This window comes from Oncorhynchus keta, chromosome 1, assembly GCF_023373465.1.
Source record: "Oncorhynchus keta strain PuntledgeMale-10-30-2019 chromosome 1, Oket_V2, whole genome shotgun sequence".
In the NCBI taxonomy this organism is placed as follows: Eukaryota; Metazoa; Chordata; class Actinopteri; order Salmoniformes; family Salmonidae; genus Oncorhynchus; species Oncorhynchus keta.
The window spans coordinates 20,332,950-20,351,822 of record NC_068421.1 but is presented as its reverse complement, the minus strand read 5'-3'; the positions used below and the strand labels follow the sequence as shown (position 1 = coordinate 20,351,822).

Below are 18,873 nucleotides of genomic sequence, written 5' to 3'. Positions count from 1 at the left end.
TTCACTTTGTCATGGGGTAGTGTGAAGAAACAAATCCATTTTGAATTCCGGCTGTTACACAAAATGTGGAACAAGTCGAGGGGTATGAATACTTTCTGAATTTACTATGCAGTAGCCCATGCCAGTAACTAAACATACGGATGTTTTTCCATCAATTGTACAGTTACGTGGCAAGATGTTACCACATTGCTGAAGAAAACTAGTGAGTGACAATAGTAAATGCAATTTTCACGATTTTCAGTTGGTTTGTACTGGGAACATTATCACGTCCTTTTTTTCCCTTCCACCTGGACTAGAACGTCAGTATAATGGAATGCAGACGGCAAGATGCATCTTGTTTTCTCTTACAGCAATGGCAATCTCTGTTGGGTCCTGAACTGTGTTTGAATGTATATTAAAGCTGGCTTTAATTTTGTTCACTGCTCTAGAAGATTAAATGGTATTTTGGATAATTCAGGATTTATTTAAAGCAGCATGTAGTACAAGCAGATATCTAAGGGAGCCATTTGGAGGAGCAAAATTTGCAGTACAAAAATCTACATACTCCGTTGAAATGGAACGGTCTAGATAAATTCCTATGACATCGCTAGAGAACTGTGCAGTATCTGAGGCACGTTCAACAAGATATGCATGCAAACTGTTTACCTTGAACAAACCTCTAAAAGGTATATTATTTAAATATGTTCACTGTATCATGGAATGTCAATTGTCAACATGTTTGTCCTCTAATTCCAGGGGCTGTAACAGCCTCAACCATTACTGTCCACCTGCAGTCTTGTGAGACACGGTAACACTTCAAACAGGCACCATAAGCCTAGTCCTGTGTGTTTATGGCACTTACATCTGTCAGCCAGTGATTCTTAATTCAATTGCACCAGAATGATGATGCTGGCTAATAAGTTAGTGGAATACTGAGCATGTCCCTTATTTAGACAATCTGTTAACCCATACAAAGCTGAGCAGAGGCTATTGTTTGAATGTAAAGCTAGTAACAATGTGTGCAAAAATATTTGGTCCGAAACTAATAGCATTATGCCTTCATCAATAGGACTCCCTAAAGGACTAGTGGTTCTTCATATCAGGTGACTTAAAAGCACAAAGCCTAATAGTGCAGCTCTCTGAAAAGGCACAGGCACGTTGTCATCCACTGAAAAACAACACCTCATGTACACCCCTCCCCCTCCTCCCACAGTACAAGCACTAGAAATAAATAAATAGCTGAAGGTGTCTTTGCTGGTCACAGTTCTCTAGAAATAAAGGTTGTTCCCTGAGTTGAACACAATTTTCAATCTATGACAGTTGGTCTAATAAGTTGGGTTGACCGTAAAAAAGTGATGGTGTAATTTGAGTTTCTCTGTGAGAACATATTACAGCTGAAGATCATATTTTAACCTCATAATACTATTGCACACCTTGTGAAGATGGAGAAGCACAATTAACAGTTAGAATGCAGACCATCCTTTAATATGGCAAGTATCTGTCTGGTGGCATCCTTGCTACCTCTAGACTAGATCAATTGAAGATGGTCTTGCGGAGGTGTCTGTTGGGGATCTCTATAGCGCTGACCTGTAGGGGCCAGGAGCCCCCCATGATGCCAGCCTGGATGGCCACCCCAGTCACCACTGCCAAGTCTGGGTCCACTGAGGTGTTGGGCTCCTTCCCAAAGTACTCACTGATCAGCTTCCTGATCCTAGGGATGCGGGTGGAGCCTCCCACCAGAACTATCTCATCCACCTCCTCCTTCCCCAGGTGGCCCTCAGCCAGCACTGTCTCTACAGGCGCCAGAATCTTCTGGAAGAGGTCTGCGTTCAACTCTTCAAACAGCTCACGGGTGATGACTGCTTGGAAGATGACTGGGATTGGGTCCTTGGTGGGCTCCTGTGGTGGTTGCTTGGCGTCTCCTTGGGGCTCCAGGTGCAGGGGTACCCTGAGGTCTGCGCTGGGCTGCAGGGTGAGGTTGAGCTTGGCTGCCTCCACAGCCTGGCGGAGGTGGTGGATGTCCTCTTTGAGGGTGGGGGGAACGCCGTACTGCAGGCGGACCCTCTCCATGGTGTACTGGAGCAGCCTCTGGCTGAAGTCCTGTCCCCCCAGCTTGTTGTTACCTAGGAAACGACAACAGCAAGGATCATTCTCTGAGCCCAAGAATACTATCGGAGTCGATTCCATTTCAGGTCATGTACTGTATGATTTGAATTAGTTGTGCTAATTGGAAATGGTCATCTTTAACTACAATATGGCAAATGTTCCACTTGTACTGTATGCCCAATTTAAAAACAGAAGATAAATGAAAATGACCAACTAAACCATGCATATCTACAACATAAGGAGTTGAGAGTAAATTAGCGTCTTACCTGCCATGGCTCTGGTGAGGAACATGCCCCCCTGTTTGTTGAGCAGAGAGACGTCCAGCGTTCCTCCTCCCAGGTCTACCACCAGCACGTTGAACACGTCCACCTTGTGTAACCCATACGCCATCGCTGCAGCTGTGGGCTCATTGATCACACGCAGGATGTCCAGTCCTGAGTGGTGTAAACAGAACAATCAGATGTTAGTTATAGTGGGTAGTGTAGATTTGGTCAAAGCCCTTAGGAATCGTAATGACTTTGGATTAGATGTCCAATATTCTACTCTGTATGTATCAGTGCATTTGTAAAGTATTCAGACCCCTTCACCTTTTCCACATTTTACTTTACAGCCTTATTCTAAAATTGATTAGATAGTTTTTTCCCCTCTCAATATACACACAGACCATAAAGACAAAGCAAAAACAGGTTCAGAAATGCAAATGTATAAAAATTTAATTGAAATATCACATTTACATAAGTATTCAGACCCATTACTCAGTACTTTGTTGAAGCACCTTTTGGCAGCGATTACAACCTGGAGTCTTCTTGGGTATGAAGCTACAAGCTTGGCACACCTGTATTTGGGGAGTTTCTCCCATTCTTCTCTGCATATCCTCTCAAGTTCTGTCGGGATGGATGGGGTGCGTCGCTGCAACGCTATTTTCAAGTCTCTCCAAAGATGTTAGATCGGGTTCAAGTCCAGGCTCTGTGCTGAAAAACATCCCCACAGCATGATGCTGCCACCACCATGCTTCACCGTAGGGATGGTACCAGGTTTCCTCCAGATATGACGCTTGGCATTCAGGCCAAATAGTTCAAGCTGGTTTCATCAGACAAGAGAATATTGTTCCTCATGGTCTGAGAGTCCTTCAGGTGCCTTTTGGCGAATTCCAAACGGGCTGTCATGCGTCTTTTACTGAGGATTAGCTTCCATTTGGCCACTCGACCATAAAGGACTGATTGGTGGAGTGCTGCAGAGATGGTTTTCCTTCTGGTACGTTCTCCCATCTCCACAGAGTAACTCTGTAGCTCTGTCAGAGTGACCATCAGTTTCTTGGTCACCTTCCTGACCAAGGCCCTTCTACCCAGATTGCTCAGGTTGGACGGGCGGCCAGCTCTAGGAAGAGTCTTGGTGGTTCCAAACTTCTTCCATTTAAGAATGATGAAGGCCACTGTGTTCTTGGGGACCTTCAATGCTGTAGAAATCTTTTGGTACCCTTCCCCAGATCTGTGCCTCAACACAATCCTGTCTCGGTGCTCTACGGGCATTTCCTTCAATCTCATGGCTTGGTTTTTGCTCTGACATGCACTGTCAACTGTGGGACCTTAGGTGTCAAATCAATTGAATTTACCACAGGTGGACTCCAATGAAGTTGTAGAAACATCAAGGATGATCAGTAGAAACAGGATGTACCTGAGCTCAATTTTAAGTGTCATAGTAAAGGGCCTGAATACTTATGTAAATACGTTTTTTTTACATTGATTTATTTTTTATAAATTTGCAAGAAATGTCTATAAACCTGTTTTCGCTTTGTCATTATGGGGTAGTGTGTAGATTGATGAGGAAAAGTTATATTTAATACATTTTAGAATACGCCTGTAATGTGACAAAATGTTGAAAAAGTCCAGGGGTCTGTATACAGTGTATGTATGTAAGTATTAAGTAACACAGTTATTTTAGAACAAACACCTAATTATATCAGGGATTGACATTAAAGTCTCACGCAGTTGCACATCCGAAAATGTAAATTAGCTATTGCCGAGCATTAGTGACATATTGCCTGCCTTTCACCTAACCATAGGAGAGGAATCGGAAAGATCAGTAATTTAATTATTTGTATTTTGGTTGTTATCACTAAAAAATGTATCAGAGCAAGCTCAGCTCGCCATAAATGATGTCTTTCACTTACACAATGTGGATGAACCAGAGCAGGCTCAACTTGCGCTCGGTTTTACTTGCCCCGGGCAATAGGGCAACCCTTATTGTCAATCCCTGGATGATAGACTGTTTCTAAATGAGACTACACTAAACTGCTCTACAGTGGAAGTAATTCCTGTAGCAGTGTTTACACATCAGATATTGATACAGTTTTGCCAGATAGAGACTGACCAGCCAGGTTGGCAGCCCTGATGGTGTAGTTCCTCTGTCTCTCATCAAACTCAGCAGGGACAGAGATAACAGCCCTCTGAATGGGGACACCCAGGTGACGCTCCGCCATCTTCCTCATCTTCAGCAGCAGCCGAGAACCAATGAATTCAGGAGTAACTGTGAACGTCTGGTTGGTGGTGACAAAGAACTCTGCACTGCCATTGTTGTTTATCACCTGAAAGAAAGGTATTACAAAAGTCAGCAGTCATTGATATAGCATATTTATACACCTGTAATCACACATAGCTTATGTCGCCAAATGCTGATGTATTAAGTCATTTTCACCGTGGTGTATTGACTGTCAAAGTAACTACAGGAATATGTACTGTACCTTGAATGGATAACGAGCACTTTCCTGCTCAAGGAGCTCTTGTTCGAATATCTTTCCAATAAACCGCTTGGCATCATAGATGGTGTTTTCAGGATTGCTGTCGGCCAGATTCTGACCCTCGTGACCGGCGAGGACTTCGGTAGATGTGAACGACACCGCACTCGGGATGCTCTTCCGCCCCTCCTCATCACCTATCACCTCCACATCCCCGGTACCCGGGTGGAATACTCCTACGGAGCAGAAAGTGGTCCCCAGATCTAGGCCGATCACTTTGGGTTTCGGTGGAGGCAGATACTGCTGGCCCAGATAGCCAGCCAGAAATAAAGCCAGAATGACCGATCCTGCGACACGGAAGATAAAGAAATTACTTGGGTTTAGGGCTGGATGTTGACTACGTAGCGAACTAACAACTGGTACCGATAGCCTACTTATTTACATATTAATTCAGCGTTGACAGTTCTGACACTTCGTGTACCTTTCCAGCTAACTTGACTACTGTGAATTAGGTAGCAACTAGCCAGCTGTTACCACCGGCAATTTGTCAGCCCACTTGCTACTTACTATTAGCTAGCTAAACAGCTGGTTAGTTACACAACAACAAAAACACATTACAGTTAAATCTTACTTACCGATCATAGACATTTCCCCAGCCATTGTCAAGTATTGATTTACCACCGAACTGAAACGTAGTAAAACAAAATATAGGCTAATCGCCTCATCAGTTTCGGAATGGATGAATGTTGTCACTATTTACCACAGCCACTAAGTCATAAACCCCGCCTATATCTACAATGTATCTTCTTCAAATGCAATTTTAATCTTAACCCTTAAATACACTGCTAACTTTATGACTAACCATATCCTCTTTACGATAGCCAATTGTAACTGTAGTAATTAATGAAACCCATCTTGACCTGTTCTACGTCCAGAATCATGTGGATAATCCACAGAACTACACGTCACCATTATAGGGTGCGTTCGTAAATTTACTCTGGAGTGCCAGAGGACATTGCCGCTCTCGGAGGGCATACTGGACGCTATGGCAGAGGAGTAGGGTTGATATGAGCGTTCTGAGCTCACAACGGCAGTGAAGCACCCAATCTAACTGGCTAAAGTTAGCAAGCATGCTAGCTACTTCCTGGCATAAATGAGAGAACACCTCACTCTGACAATTTTTCTCGTCCTTTCTCGCGCTTGTTATGCTGTGTTCATGTTATTCAGAGCGTTGGTGACGCTGATAGCAACAATTTAATTACGCCTTTTTCCGAGGTTTACTGACACCGGCCATACTCAACGGGAATTGAGCTTTCATAAATTACTCTGAGCGAATTTACGAACTCACCCATAATGTAGTCTAAAGCTTCTGGGTAACGTAGTCCAATCCATGCGTTATCGCTTATATATACACTGGATGAGAAAGCAAAGCAACAACCTTTCCCATGAACACTAGTCGTATATGACCTTCAAATGAGTGTGTTCAGCGTCGTAACATTTTGAGGCATGCAACATGTAGCAATATTGTACAACTGCAACACCTTTTCTGTGCACATTTTGATTGAAAATATATTATACATTCAGTGCAGTACAAATTAACGGATTAGATGACTTGATGCATAAATACTTTATTAATGTGTGACATATTGCACTTATTGAGTTCTACAAGTATGTACATTTCACAGGAGGTTGGTGGCAACTTAATTGGGGTGGATGGCTCGTGGTTAGGGCTGGAGCGGAAAAAGTAGAACAATATCAAATACATCAAACATATGGTTTCCATGTGTTTGATGCCATTCCATTTGATCGTTTCAGACATTATTATGATCCGTCCTCCCCACAGCAGCCTCCACTGGTACTGTACATTTTGTTGAACCAGGATTGCTCAAAAAGATATGTAAAAACTCCCGTGCACACACACACACACACACACATGTTTGTTTTACCATCCTTGTTGGGACAAGGAATTTCCATTCAAAATCCCATTTTCCCTGACCTTAAAACTAACCTTAAACCTAACCTAACCCTAACCACAACCCCATAACTCCTAAACCTAACCCCTTAAGCCTGAAATAGCCTTCTGTCACCACAAGGATAGTAAAACCAAACACACACACACACACACCATAGTTTCCAGCACAATACACAAACATTAAGATTTGATTTAAGTCAAATATAATTTGTCAGGGGTGTCATTCCATGGAGGGCCTAGTGTCTGCAGGTTTTAGTTGTTAAGACATAAACTACCAGGTGTGGGGAGTTCCTTTCTAATTTGTGACCTTAATTCATCAACCAAGTACAAGGGAGGAGTGAGAACCCGCAGCAATTCGGCCCGCCGTGGAATGAGTTTGACACCTGCGCTTCATGTGAATGAATAGGTTAGATAAAAGGTGCATAAAAGTGGAATAAATTAATTGGTTTTATGAAAAATTGGCTACATTTAAAATGTAATTAATTAAATCCCATCTTGTTAAACCAAATACAGAAAAGACAAACATGGTGAGCCATCGTAATTTACATGTCAAAACCTGTGTGTGACTGGTTGGCTCTCTGTGTCCTCTTTTCTGTTTTCAGAGCACTCTGATAGAATAAAGCAGCCTGAGTCTCTTGGACAGTCGCTCTTCTCCACCTTCAAACTGTGTGATGAAGAGGGCTCCTCACTCTCCCTCACATCATCGCCTGCGAACACAAGAACAAAGCAGTCTGGTTGGTTGGATCCTCAGACCCAGACAGACTCCTGTGGGTTGCCAGCTTAGCTGCCCCGATCCAAGTCAATTTAAATTAATTTTGGTTGCCATTCTCAAACCATCCAAATGGAATTAAGCTTGATTTAATGACTAGATCCATCCCTGGCTGGTAATCTTTGCCAGGGTTAGCCAACAGCCAGTCATGATATCTGGTTCAGCCAGGGTGGCAGTGCCATCTGTTTGGTCCGAAACTAGCCCACAGTCACGATATCTGGTTCAGCCAGGGTGGCAGTGCCATCTGTTTGGTCCGAAACTAGCCCACAGTCACGATATCTGGTTCAGCCAGGGTGGCAGTGCCATCTGTTTGGTCCGAAATTAGATCAAACAGACATTTATGACCTTAATTTAAACCAACATAAATGGAGTTATGTGGGGACACAAACATAAATAACCTTTATGCTAATTGTACACATCCTGTTTTGTAAGCAGCTGACAGAAACGGTCTAGTATTGCTCATTTCCTAATCTGGATTGGAGACCAATCTTTCTGTTTCATTTTATGTTTCAGAGCCTTGCAGTGTTTTATAGAGGAAGACATTTAGCCTCTTTAAGCAGTTTCTCTCTGACTGGTGCCAACTCAGCAGGATGAGCAATTCTAAAATAATAGCAGCGATAAGCATCTGCTTATTATAACATACAAAGATCAAGATGTTACTTCCTGAGTGTAGTGCTGCGCATCATAAAATGTCTGTGGTACAATTGGCTATTCCCTTTGCCCAAATATAAATACAGTAGGGCTAGGCTACAGTAGAAATTGGTTTTGCTACTCACTCTCTGTATATCTGCAGTCGACAGCAGCCAGCAGCCTGACTCTGTGTTCTGGATTCATCACGTTCAGCTCTATAAGGTGTTTCTCCTGCAGGTGCCTCAGGTCCTCTACTGTCTGATAGCCATTCAGAAGCAGTGCAGATGCATACTCCTTGAATAAACAAGATACAGTTCCATCTCATCTACCTTTCATAATCTTATACTAATCTGTTCACATTTGAGTGCTTTAGGTTATGCTTATGCATATTAAAAATGTTTGTTGTGTATTTGAGACAACACTGATTGGTTACTGTAAAGAGGAAAGAACAAAATGTGTCTGTATTTGGAAGTCATTTAAAGAGTCCGAGCTTGACCATGGCTAGAAGCTATCCAGCTTTTGTCAAATTAACGTCATTTTAGCTAACCATAACCCTTTTCCTAACCTTAGCCCAATTATTCTAACCTGCTAGGTTAATTCTCCTAACCTGCTATGAAAAGTCAAATCTGAAGTTAATTTGACAATAGATGGATCCCTTCTAGCCATGCCATCCGAGCACTCACCTCTAGATGTAGCCGCTCCAGTAGTTCCAGTAGTGTCTTTGGTCGTGGTCTCTTGCTCAACCTCAAAGGCCTGATCTTTGGTGCCTCCTCCTCTCTTTCTTTCTCCATGAGCATGTCAACATAGATGAACTTGAAATTACCCACTTTGTTGTTCAGAATCCCTGTCCATATGCCCATGGGAGGTTTACTGATGATGCTGATAATGTCTCCAACCTGGGAAGAGACATCAATAGATTGGACTCATACATATAGATCATGAAACAGCACTTACAAACAGCTTTCATAGCATTTCACAATACACCCATTCTGGAAACATTATCTTCTGTCTACCTTGAGTTTGAGGGAGTCAGTGTCATATGGGCTGGGAACAAAGTCTGTGTGGACCCGTGCTCTACCACAAAAGTGTCCGTTGTAGGAGCCGTCCTCTTCTAGTCTCAGACTGTCTCTGGTACTGGAGCCATCTGAGACGCTGGCCAAACCACCTGAGTCAACAGGGGACAATACATCACAATTTGATTACACTGCACAGATTTACCCATGGACCAAGAATAGGTTGTGTGTGTATCCTTGAGTTGGAGGGAAGGTTACAAGCCTATCTTAATATTGTAATATGATGGTAATAATAAAATAAAATGTTATTTGTCACATGTGCTGAATACAACAGTTGTAGACCTTACAGTGAAATGCTTACTTACGAGCCCCTAAGCAACAATGCAGTAAAAAAAAAAGAATAAGAGATAAAAGTAACAATTAAAGAGCAGCAGTAAAATAACAATAGCGAGACTATATACATGGGGGTATCGATACAGAGTCAATGTATATATACATGGGGGCACCGGTTAGTCAAGGTAATTTGGTGTGATCTGAGTGGGCATTCTATGTTGGATGTGTTGTTTGTCTATTTCTATGTCTGGCCTGATATGGTTCTCAATCAGAGGCAGGTGTTAGTCATTGTCTCTGATTGGGAACCATATTTAGGTAGCCTGGGTTTCACTGTGTGTTTGTGGGTGATTGTTTCCTGTCTCTGTGTTTTGCACCAGATAGGGCTGTTTTAGGTTTTCTCACATTTATTGTTTTTGTAGTGTTCGTGTTTATCTTTAGTTATTAAACATGAATCAAAGAAACCATGCTGCATTTTGGTCTGCCTCTACTTCACCTAAAGAAAACCGTTACATAATTGAGGTAATATGTACATGTAGGTAGAGTTATTAAAGTGATAATACATAGATGATAACAGCGAGTAGCAGAGTGTTGTACTGGGCCGTATGCACTACCCTCTGTGGTGCCTTGTGGTCAGAGGCCGAGCAGTTGCCATACCAGGCAGTGATGCAACCAGTCAGGATGCTCTCGATGGTGCAGCTGTAGATCCTTTTGAGGATCTGAGGACCCATGCCAAGTCTTTTCAGTCTCCTGAGGGGGAATAGGTTTTGTCGTGGCCTTTTCACGACTGTCTTGGTGTGCTTGGACCATGTTAGTTTGTTGGTGATGTGGACACCAAGGAATTCAAAGCTCTCAACCTGCTCCACTACAGCCCGTCGATGAGAATGGAGGCGTGTTCAATCCTCTTTTTCCTGTAGTCCACAATCATCTCCTTTGTCTTGTTCACGTTGAGGGAGAGGTTGTTGTCTTGACACCACACGGCCAGGTTTCTGACCTCCTCACTATAGGCTGTCATTGTCGGTGATCAGGCCTACCACTGTTGTGTCATCAGCAAACTTAATGACGGTGTTCGAGTCGTGCCTTGTCGTGCATTCATGAGTGAACACGGAGTGCAAGAGGGGACTGAGCATTCACCCCTGAGGGGCCCCTGTGTTGAGGATCAGCGTGGCGGATGTGTTGTTACCTACCCTTACCACCTGGGGGCGGCCCGTCAGGAAGTCCAGGATCCAGTTGCAGAAGGAGGTGTTTAGTCCTAGGGTCCTTAGCTTATTGATGAGCTTTGAGGGCACTATGGTGTTGAACGCTGAGCTGTAGTAAATGAATAGCATTCTCACATAGGTGTTCCTTTTGTCCAGGTAGGAAATGGTAGTGTGGAGTGCAATAGAGATTGCATCATCTGTGGATATGTTAGGGCGGTATGCAAATTGGAGTGAGTCTAGGGTTTCTGGGATAATGGCGTTGATGTGAGCCATGACCAACCTTTTCAAAGCACTTTATGGCTACAGACGTGAGTGCTACGGGTCGGTAGTCATTTAGGCAGGTTACCTTAGTGTTCTTGGGCACAGGGACTATGGTGGTCTGCTTAAAACATGTTGGTATTACAGACTCGGACAGGGAGAGGTTGAAAATGTCAGTGAAGACACTTGCCAGTTGGTCAGCGCATGCTCACAGTACACGTCATGGTAATCCGTCTGGCCTTGTGAATGTGGACCTGTTTAAAGGTCTTACTTACATCGGCTGCAGAGAGCGTGATCACACAGTCTTCCGGAACAGATGATGCTCTCATGCATGTTTCAGTGTTATTTGCCTCGAGGCGAGAATAGAAGTAGTTTAGCTCATCTGGTAGGCTCGTGTCACTGGGCAGCTCTCGCCTGTGCTTCCCTTTATAGTCTGTAATGGATTACAAGCCCTGCCACATCCGAGAAGCGTCAGAGCCGGTGTAGTACGATTCAATCTTAGTCCTGTGTTGACACTTTGCCTGTTTGATGGTTTGTCGCAGGCAATAGCGGGATTTCTTATAAGCTTCCGGGTTAGAGTCCCGCTCCTTGAAAGTGGCAGCTCCAGCCTTTAGCTCAGTGTGGATGTTGCCTGTAATCCATGGCTTCTGGTTGGGGTATGCATGTACAGTCACTGTGGGGACGACGTCATCGATGCACTTATTGATGAAGCCAATGGCTGATGTGATGTACTTCTCAATGCCATCGGAGCAATCCCGGAACATTTTCCAGTTTGTGCTAGCAAAACAGTCCTGTAGCTTAGCATCTGCTTCATCTGACCACCTTATCATTCATTGAGTCATTGGTGCTCCTGCTTTAATTTTGGCTTGTAAGCAGGAATCAGGAGAATAGAATTATGGTCATATTTGCCAAATGGAAGGCGAGGGAGAGCTTTGCATGCATCTCTGTGTGTGTGTGGCGTAAAGGTGGTCTCGAGTTTTTTTCCCCCTCTGGTAGCACATTTAACATGCTGATAGAAATTTGGTAAGACCGATTTTAAGTTTTCCTGCGTCAAAATCCTCGGCCACTAGGAACGCCAACTCTGGGTGAGCGTTTCCTGTTTGCTTATGGCGGAATACAGCTCATTGAGTGCAGTCTTAGTGCCAGCATCAGTTTGTGGTGGTATGTAGACAGCCACAAAAAAATACAGATAAACTATCTAGGTAGATAGTGTGGTCTACAGCTTATCATGAGATACTCTACCTCAGGAGAGCAAAATCTTGAGACTTCCTTAAATATCTTGCACCAGCTGTTGTTTACAAAAATACATAGTCCGCCACCCCTTGTCTTACCAGACACCGCTGTTCTATCCTGCCGATATAGCATATAACCAGCCAGCTGTATGTTGATAGTGTTGTCGTTCAGCCACGACTCCATGAAGCATAATATATTACAGTTTTGAATGTCCAGTAGTTTAATCTTTCGTAGGTCATTGATTTTATTTTCCAAATATTGCACGTTTGCTAGCAGAATGGAAGGCAGTGGGGGTTTATTCTATCACCTACGAATTCTCAGAAGACAGTCCGCCCTCCGGCCCATTATTCTCTGCTTTCTCTTCACGTTTCCAGGAAAGTAGTATGTCATTCGCGTTGGGCTCGTCGGACTCGTTAAAGTAAAAAAAGGATTCTGCCAGTTCATGGTGAGTAATCGCAATTCTGATGTCCATAAGAGAGCAGCAACATTATCAGTCATAAGAGAGCAGCAACATTATGTACAAAATAAGGTAAAAAAAACAAGTTACAAACAACTCAAAGAAACAAAAAAAACACAATTGGATAGGAAAACGTCAGACTTCTTTTCCGGGGCCATCTTAATAATATGGTAATACAATGGTAAAATAAAATAAATGAAAACACATCACATTAGCTTATTCTTCATTTACAAACGTGTAACTTCATTTACAGACTTGTATGAGGAGAGACATGACTTTCTGTTGACATCCCTGTGGAGAGGACTTACTGGAGGAGCTCTGTCCGCTGCAGAGGCTCTCCAGAGAGTTGCTGGTCTCTTCAGAGCCTTTCTCAACAGGAGGACTGCTCTCTGTTTCCTCCTCTAGGTCTCTGTCAGTGTCCTCACCCTGCATGGGGAAATACAAGATGGACAAGCCACTATGTGAGTAAGCTAAATCATTCCAGGGTGGATTCCTTTGCTATATAAATAACAGTGCTATTTATATAAGGAAGGAAGTGTCATTAGGTTAACAATTCAACATAGCCACTTACAAATACTGACTAGGTTGTTGGATACTATTTTGTCACTTAGACCTAATTTCAATACAAATTGAGTCTTGCTTGGCCAGACTTACACTACATGACCAGAAGTATATGGACACCTGCTCGTTTGGCCCTGTCCGGGGATATCATCGGATGGGGCCACAGTGTCTCCTGACCCCACCTGTCTCAGCCTCCAGTATTTATGCTGCAGTAGTTTATATGTCGGGGGATCAGTTTGTTATATCTGGAGTACTTCTCCTGTCTTATCCGGTGTCCTGTGTGAATTTAAGTATGCTCTCTCTAATTCTCTCTTTCTCTCAGAGGACCTGAGCCCTAGGACCATGCTTCAGGACTACCTGGCATGATGACTCCTTGCTGTCCCCAGTCCACCTGGCCGTGCTGCTGCTCCAGTTTCAACTGTTCTGCCTGCGGCTATGGAATCCTGACCTGTTCACCGGACGTGCTACCTGTCCCAGACCTGCTGTTTTCAACTCTCAAGAGACAGCAGGAGTGGTAGAGATACTCTTAATGATTGGCTATGAAAGCCAACTGACATTTACTCCTGAGGTGCTGACTTGCTGCACCCTCGACAACTACTGTGATTATTATTATTTGACCATGCTGGTCATTTATGAACATTTGAGCATCTTGGCCATGTTCTGTTATAATCTCCACCCGGCACAGCCAGAAGAGGACTTGCCACCCCTCATAGCCTGGTTCCTCTCTAGGTTTCTTCCTAGGTTTTGGCCTTTCTAGGGAGTTTTTCCTAGCCACCGTGCTTCTACACCTGCATTGCTTGCTATTTGGGGTTTTAGGCTAGGTTTCTGTACAACACTTTGAGATATTAGCTGATGTACGAAGGGCTATATAAATACATTTGATTTGATTTTGATCCAGCCGAAGCTTGGTATTGCGCATGGTGATCTTAGGCTTGTGTGCGGCTGCTTGGCCATGAAAACCCATTTCATTAAGCTTCCAACTAACAGTTATTGTGCTGACGTTGCTTCCAGATGCAGTTTGAAACTTGGTAGTGAGTGTTGCAACTGAGGACAGACAATTTTTACGCATTACGTGCTTCAGCGTTCTTTGAGCTTGTGTGGCATACCACTTCGCGGCTGAGCCGTTGTTGCTCCTAGAAGTTTCCACTTCACAATAACAGCACGTATAGTTGACCAGGGCAGCTCTAGCAGGGCAGAAATTTGAAGAACTGACTTGTTGGAAAGGTGGCATCCTGTGTCCGTGCCACATTGAATGTCACTGAGCTCTTCAGTAAGGCCATTGTTTGTCTATGGAGATTGCATGGCAGTGGGCTCGATTTTGTACACCTGTCAGCAATGTGTGTGGTTGAAATAGCCAAATTCACTCATTTGAAGGGGTGTCCACATACTTTTGTATATATAGTGTATTTTACAAGAGTGTTCTTATGACATAGGTAGACGTCACAATGGTGCATTTGAGTATGTGGGTTATAGCCAGTCAGATGGAAAATATGCAATATTTTAAGAGCTCTAGATGTTTTTATACACTACGCAAATATAAGTATTGTGTAGGATGAGAAAGAGGCAGTCTGTAGTGGAACTCACAGCTTCCTCAGAGAAGGTTTTGAAGTGCTTCTTGCCCATCTTCCTGCGCATGGTTAGGGAGATGGCCTTCATCTTTTTCCCCAGGCTGCCTTGTTTGGTCTGATCAGAACTCTCACATCCAGACTCCTCTGTCACTTTTGTTACATTTTCCTCTAGTCCGGCTGGTGATGGTTGTCTGATGCCATCAAATCGCCCAAAACTGGTGGAGCGCTGCATGGAGAGATCACAGATGACACATTGAATATGTGTTTGCCACAGTGGCAGCAGGAGACAGGACTCAATCTGGAACATTATGCAATACATGTTGCACACCCATACCACCAAATCACTATGGGGTTTTGATGATTTCCTTTCCTTTTACATTTCTTATGACATAGGTAGACATTTTTATACACTATACAAATATAAGTACTGTGTAGGATGAGAAAGGGACCAAATCAGTGGTAATTAATTATTTTATCCTACTCCCTTGATTTACAGTAATACTGCGCCATTGTCTTGAGCAATGTGTCTTGAGCCTAGAAGTCTGGCACGTTAGGCTACTTGAACTCAATCCCATTTGCACTATGCGTGTATCTCTATCATGATGTGCTTGTGAGGTACAGCTAATAGCTCATAAACCTAAAAGTATTTTATGAATAATTCCAGTAAATCCCTATTACATACCAGGACCCCACACTGCAGCAATCTAGGGGACCCTTTGAGTAATTTGACGGACCCTCCCCCTCCTCACAACTTTGACCATATATCTGCTGCACTTCTACTCATCATCAGTCAAAGACACTGCTTCTTCTTTTAGTTAGAATAACATTTTAGTGCTAACTATTGTGAGTAGTTAGCACTAAAGAGTTGTCAATTCTACACAAATAGTTATCAATTCAATGTATTTAAACATGCTACTTAGAAATAATGTGTTTCCACCTACCTTTGGTTTACTGAGCTTTGGTTTGTCTGAAACATTTGAGGCTGCCCTCTGTAGCATTTTGTGTTGATGTTGTTTGGTTTTAGAGTTCAGTCTAATGTAATCTTAAAGAAGCCTTTCTGTACTCTGACCAACTCTGATGGTAGTTAAGTGTTAACTGCACTAAACTAACCCAGAACGAATGCTTGGCTTCCTCAAAATGACAGGATGTGACATGTGAGGCAATCAACATTCTTTCTGTTTACCACGGTATCCGTTTCAGAAGGGGAAAAAACACATTCTGCTAGATGAGCACTTTGCGGTCTCTCTCTAAAAATATTTTAATTTCTAGGAACACTGTGATGAAGGTGACATAATTTTAGAACCTAGTTACCATTTGTGGTTGGGCTACATTTGCTGCATGACTCACACCTGGCATAGGCTATACAGTGCCTTCAGAAAGTATTCATACCCCTTGACTTATTCCACATTTTGTTGTGTTACAGCCTGAATTCAAAATTGAATAAATATATTTTTTTTCTCACCAATCTACACACAATACCCCACAATGACAAAGTATTTTTGATAATTTATTGAAAAGTAAATACGGAAATATCTAATTTACATACGTATTCACACCCCTGAGTCAATACATTTTAGAATCACCTTTGGTAGTGATTACAGCTGAGTCTTTCTGGGTAAATATTTAATAGCTTTGCACACCTGGATTATACAATATATGGACGTTATAATTTTTAAAATTCTTCAAGCTCTGTCAAGTTGGTTGTTGATCATTGCCTAGACAGCCTCGCATTAGATGTTAAAGCCGAGTCAAAACTCTAACTAGGCCACTCAGGAACATTCTTGGTAAGCAACCACAGTGTATATTTGACCTTGTGTTTTAGGTTATTGTCCTGCTGAAATTATGCCGATTTAAAGCATACCCATAACATGCAGCTACTACCATGCTTGAAATATGAAGAGTGGTGCTCGTGTTGGATTTGCCCCAAACATAACACTTTGTATTAAGGACATGAAGTTCATTACTTTGCCACATTTTTTGCAGTTTTACTTTAGTGCCTTATTGCAAACAGGATGCATGTATTGGAATATTTGTTCTGTACAGGCTTCCTTTCTTTCACTCTATCATTTAGGTTAGTATTGTGGAGTAACTATTTTGTTGAGCCATCCTCAGTTTTCTCCTATTACAGCCATTAAACTCTGTAACTGTTTTAAAGTCACCATTGGCCTCATGGTGAAATCCAGAAGCTGTTTCCTTCCTCTCTGGCAACTGAGTTAGGAAGGACACCTGTATCCTTGTAGTGACTGGGTGTATTGATACACCATCCAAAGTGTAATGAATAACTTCATCATGCTCAAAGGAATATTCAATGTCTGCTTTTTTTTCTTTGTACCAATAGGTGATCTTCTTTGCAATGCATTGGAAAACCTGTGTTTGAAATTCACTGCTTCACTGGTGGACTTTACAAATAATTGTAAACGCAGCAAAAAAAGAAACATCCTCTCACTGTCAGCTGTGTTTATTTTCAGCGAACTTAACATGTGTAAATATTTGTATGAACATAAGATTCAACAACTGAGACATAAACTGAACAAGTTCCACAGACATGTGACTAACATAAATGGAATAATGTTTCCCTGAACAAAGGGGGGATGAAAATCAAAAGTAACAGTCAGTATCTGGTGTGGCCACCAGCTGCATTAAGTACTGCAGTGCATTTCCTCCTCATGGACTGCACTAGACTTGCCAGTTCTTGCTGTGAGATGTTACCCCACTCTTCCACCAAGGCACCTGCAAGTTCCCGGACATTTCTGGGGGGAATGGCCCTAGCCCCCACCCTCCGATCCAACAGGTCCCAGACGTGCTCAATCGGATTGAGATCCGGGCTCTTCACTGGCCATGGCAGAACAATTACATTCCTGTCTTGCAGGAAATCACGCACAGAATGAGCAGTATGGCTGGTGGCATTGTCATGCTGGAGGGTCATGTCAGGATGAGCCTCCAGGAAGGGTACCTTATGAGGTTGGGGGATGTCTTGCCTGTAACGCACAGCGTTGAGATTGCCTGCAATGACTACAAGCTCAGTCCAATGAGGCTGTGACACACCGCCCCAGACCATGACGGACCCTCCACCTCCAAATTGATCCCGCTCCAGAATACAGGCCTCAGTGTCACGCTTATTCCTTCGACAATAAACGCAAATCCGACCATCACCCCCGGTGAGACAAAACCACGACTCATCAGTGAAGAGCACTTTTTGCCAGTCCTGACTGGTCCAGCGACGGTGGGTTTATGCCCATAGGCGACGTTGTTGCCAGTGATGTCTGGTGAGGACCTGCCTTACAACAGGCCTACAAGCCCTCAGTCCAGCCTTTCTCAGCCTATTGCGGACAGTCTGAGCACCAATTGAGGGATTGTGCGTTCCTGGTGTAACTCGGGCAGTTGTTGCCATCCTGTACCTGTCCCACAGGTGTGATGTTCGGATGTACCGATCCTGTGCAGGTGTTGTTACACGGGGACTGCGACTGCGAGGACAATCAGCTGTCTGTCCTGTCTCCCTGTAGTGCTGTCTTAGGCATCTCACAGTACAGACCTTGCAATTTATTGCCCTGGCCACATCTGCAGTCCTCATACCTCCTTGCAGCATGCCTAAGGCATGTTCACGCAGATGAGCAGGGACCCTGAGCATCTTTCTTTTGGTGTTTTTCAGAGTCAGTAGAAAGGCCTCTTTAGTGTCCTAAGTTTTCATAACTGTGACCTTAATTGCTTACCGTCTGTAAGCTGTTTGTGTCTTAACAACTGTTCCACAGGTGCATGGTCATTAATTGTTTATGGTTCATTGAACAAGCATGAGAAACAGTGGTTAAACCCTTTACAGTGAAGATCTGTGAAATTATTTTGATTTTTACGAATTATCTTTGAAAGACAGGGTCCTGAAAAAGGGACGTTTATTTTTTGCTGAGTTTGTGGGGTAAAGAGATAAGGCAATTCAAAAATCAGATTAAATACTATTATTGCACACACTTATTATGTGACTTGTTGAGCACATTTTTACTCCTGAACATATTTAGGCTTGTCATAACAAAGGGGTTGAATACTTTTAGATTCAAGACATTTCAGCTTTT

The 18,873-nt window shown here is 43.1% G+C and overlaps 2 protein-coding genes across 4 annotated transcripts; both read right to left on the bottom strand.

Moving 5' to 3' along the window:
• Window positions 1-439: 439 nt before the first annotated feature.
• hspa13 (heat shock protein 70 family, member 13) lies at window positions 440-5,799 on the bottom strand. The gene is made up of 5 exons (XM_035786228.2): window positions 5,455-5,799; window positions 4,826-5,166; window positions 4,456-4,669; window positions 2,352-2,519; window positions 440-2,102 (listed from the first exon to the last, which is right to left on the bottom strand). The coding sequence occupies exons 1-5, from the start codon at window positions 5,477-5,479 to the stop codon at window positions 1,513-1,515; spliced, it is 1,338 nt and encodes a 445-aa protein (XP_035642121.1). The 5' UTR covers window positions 5,480-5,799; the 3' UTR covers window positions 440-1,512.
• Window positions 5,800-6,427: 628 nt separating this feature from the next.
• Window positions 6,428-15,927, bottom strand: samsn1a (SAM domain, SH3 domain and nuclear localisation signals 1a). Of its 3 annotated transcripts, none has more exons than XM_035786028.2 (7): window positions 15,751-15,924; window positions 14,826-15,035; window positions 12,989-13,106; window positions 9,204-9,355; window positions 8,874-9,086; window positions 8,337-8,484; window positions 6,428-7,498 (listed from the first exon to the last, which is right to left on the bottom strand). In XM_035786028.2, exons 1-7 carry the CDS (start codon window positions 15,805-15,807, stop codon window positions 7,341-7,343), a joined length of 1,056 nt encoding a protein of 351 aa, XP_035641921.1. In that variant the 5' UTR covers window positions 15,808-15,924; the 3' UTR covers window positions 6,428-7,340. The 3 variants fall into 3 exon arrangements, with proteins under 3 accessions (XP_035641921.1, XP_035641996.1, XP_052374250.1); XM_035786103.2 differs by having other exon boundaries at window positions 7,355-7,866; window positions 15,751-15,927; XM_052518290.1 differs by having other exon boundaries at window positions 7,355-7,804; window positions 15,751-15,927.
• Between the last annotated feature and the right edge of the window lie 2,946 nt (window positions 15,928-18,873).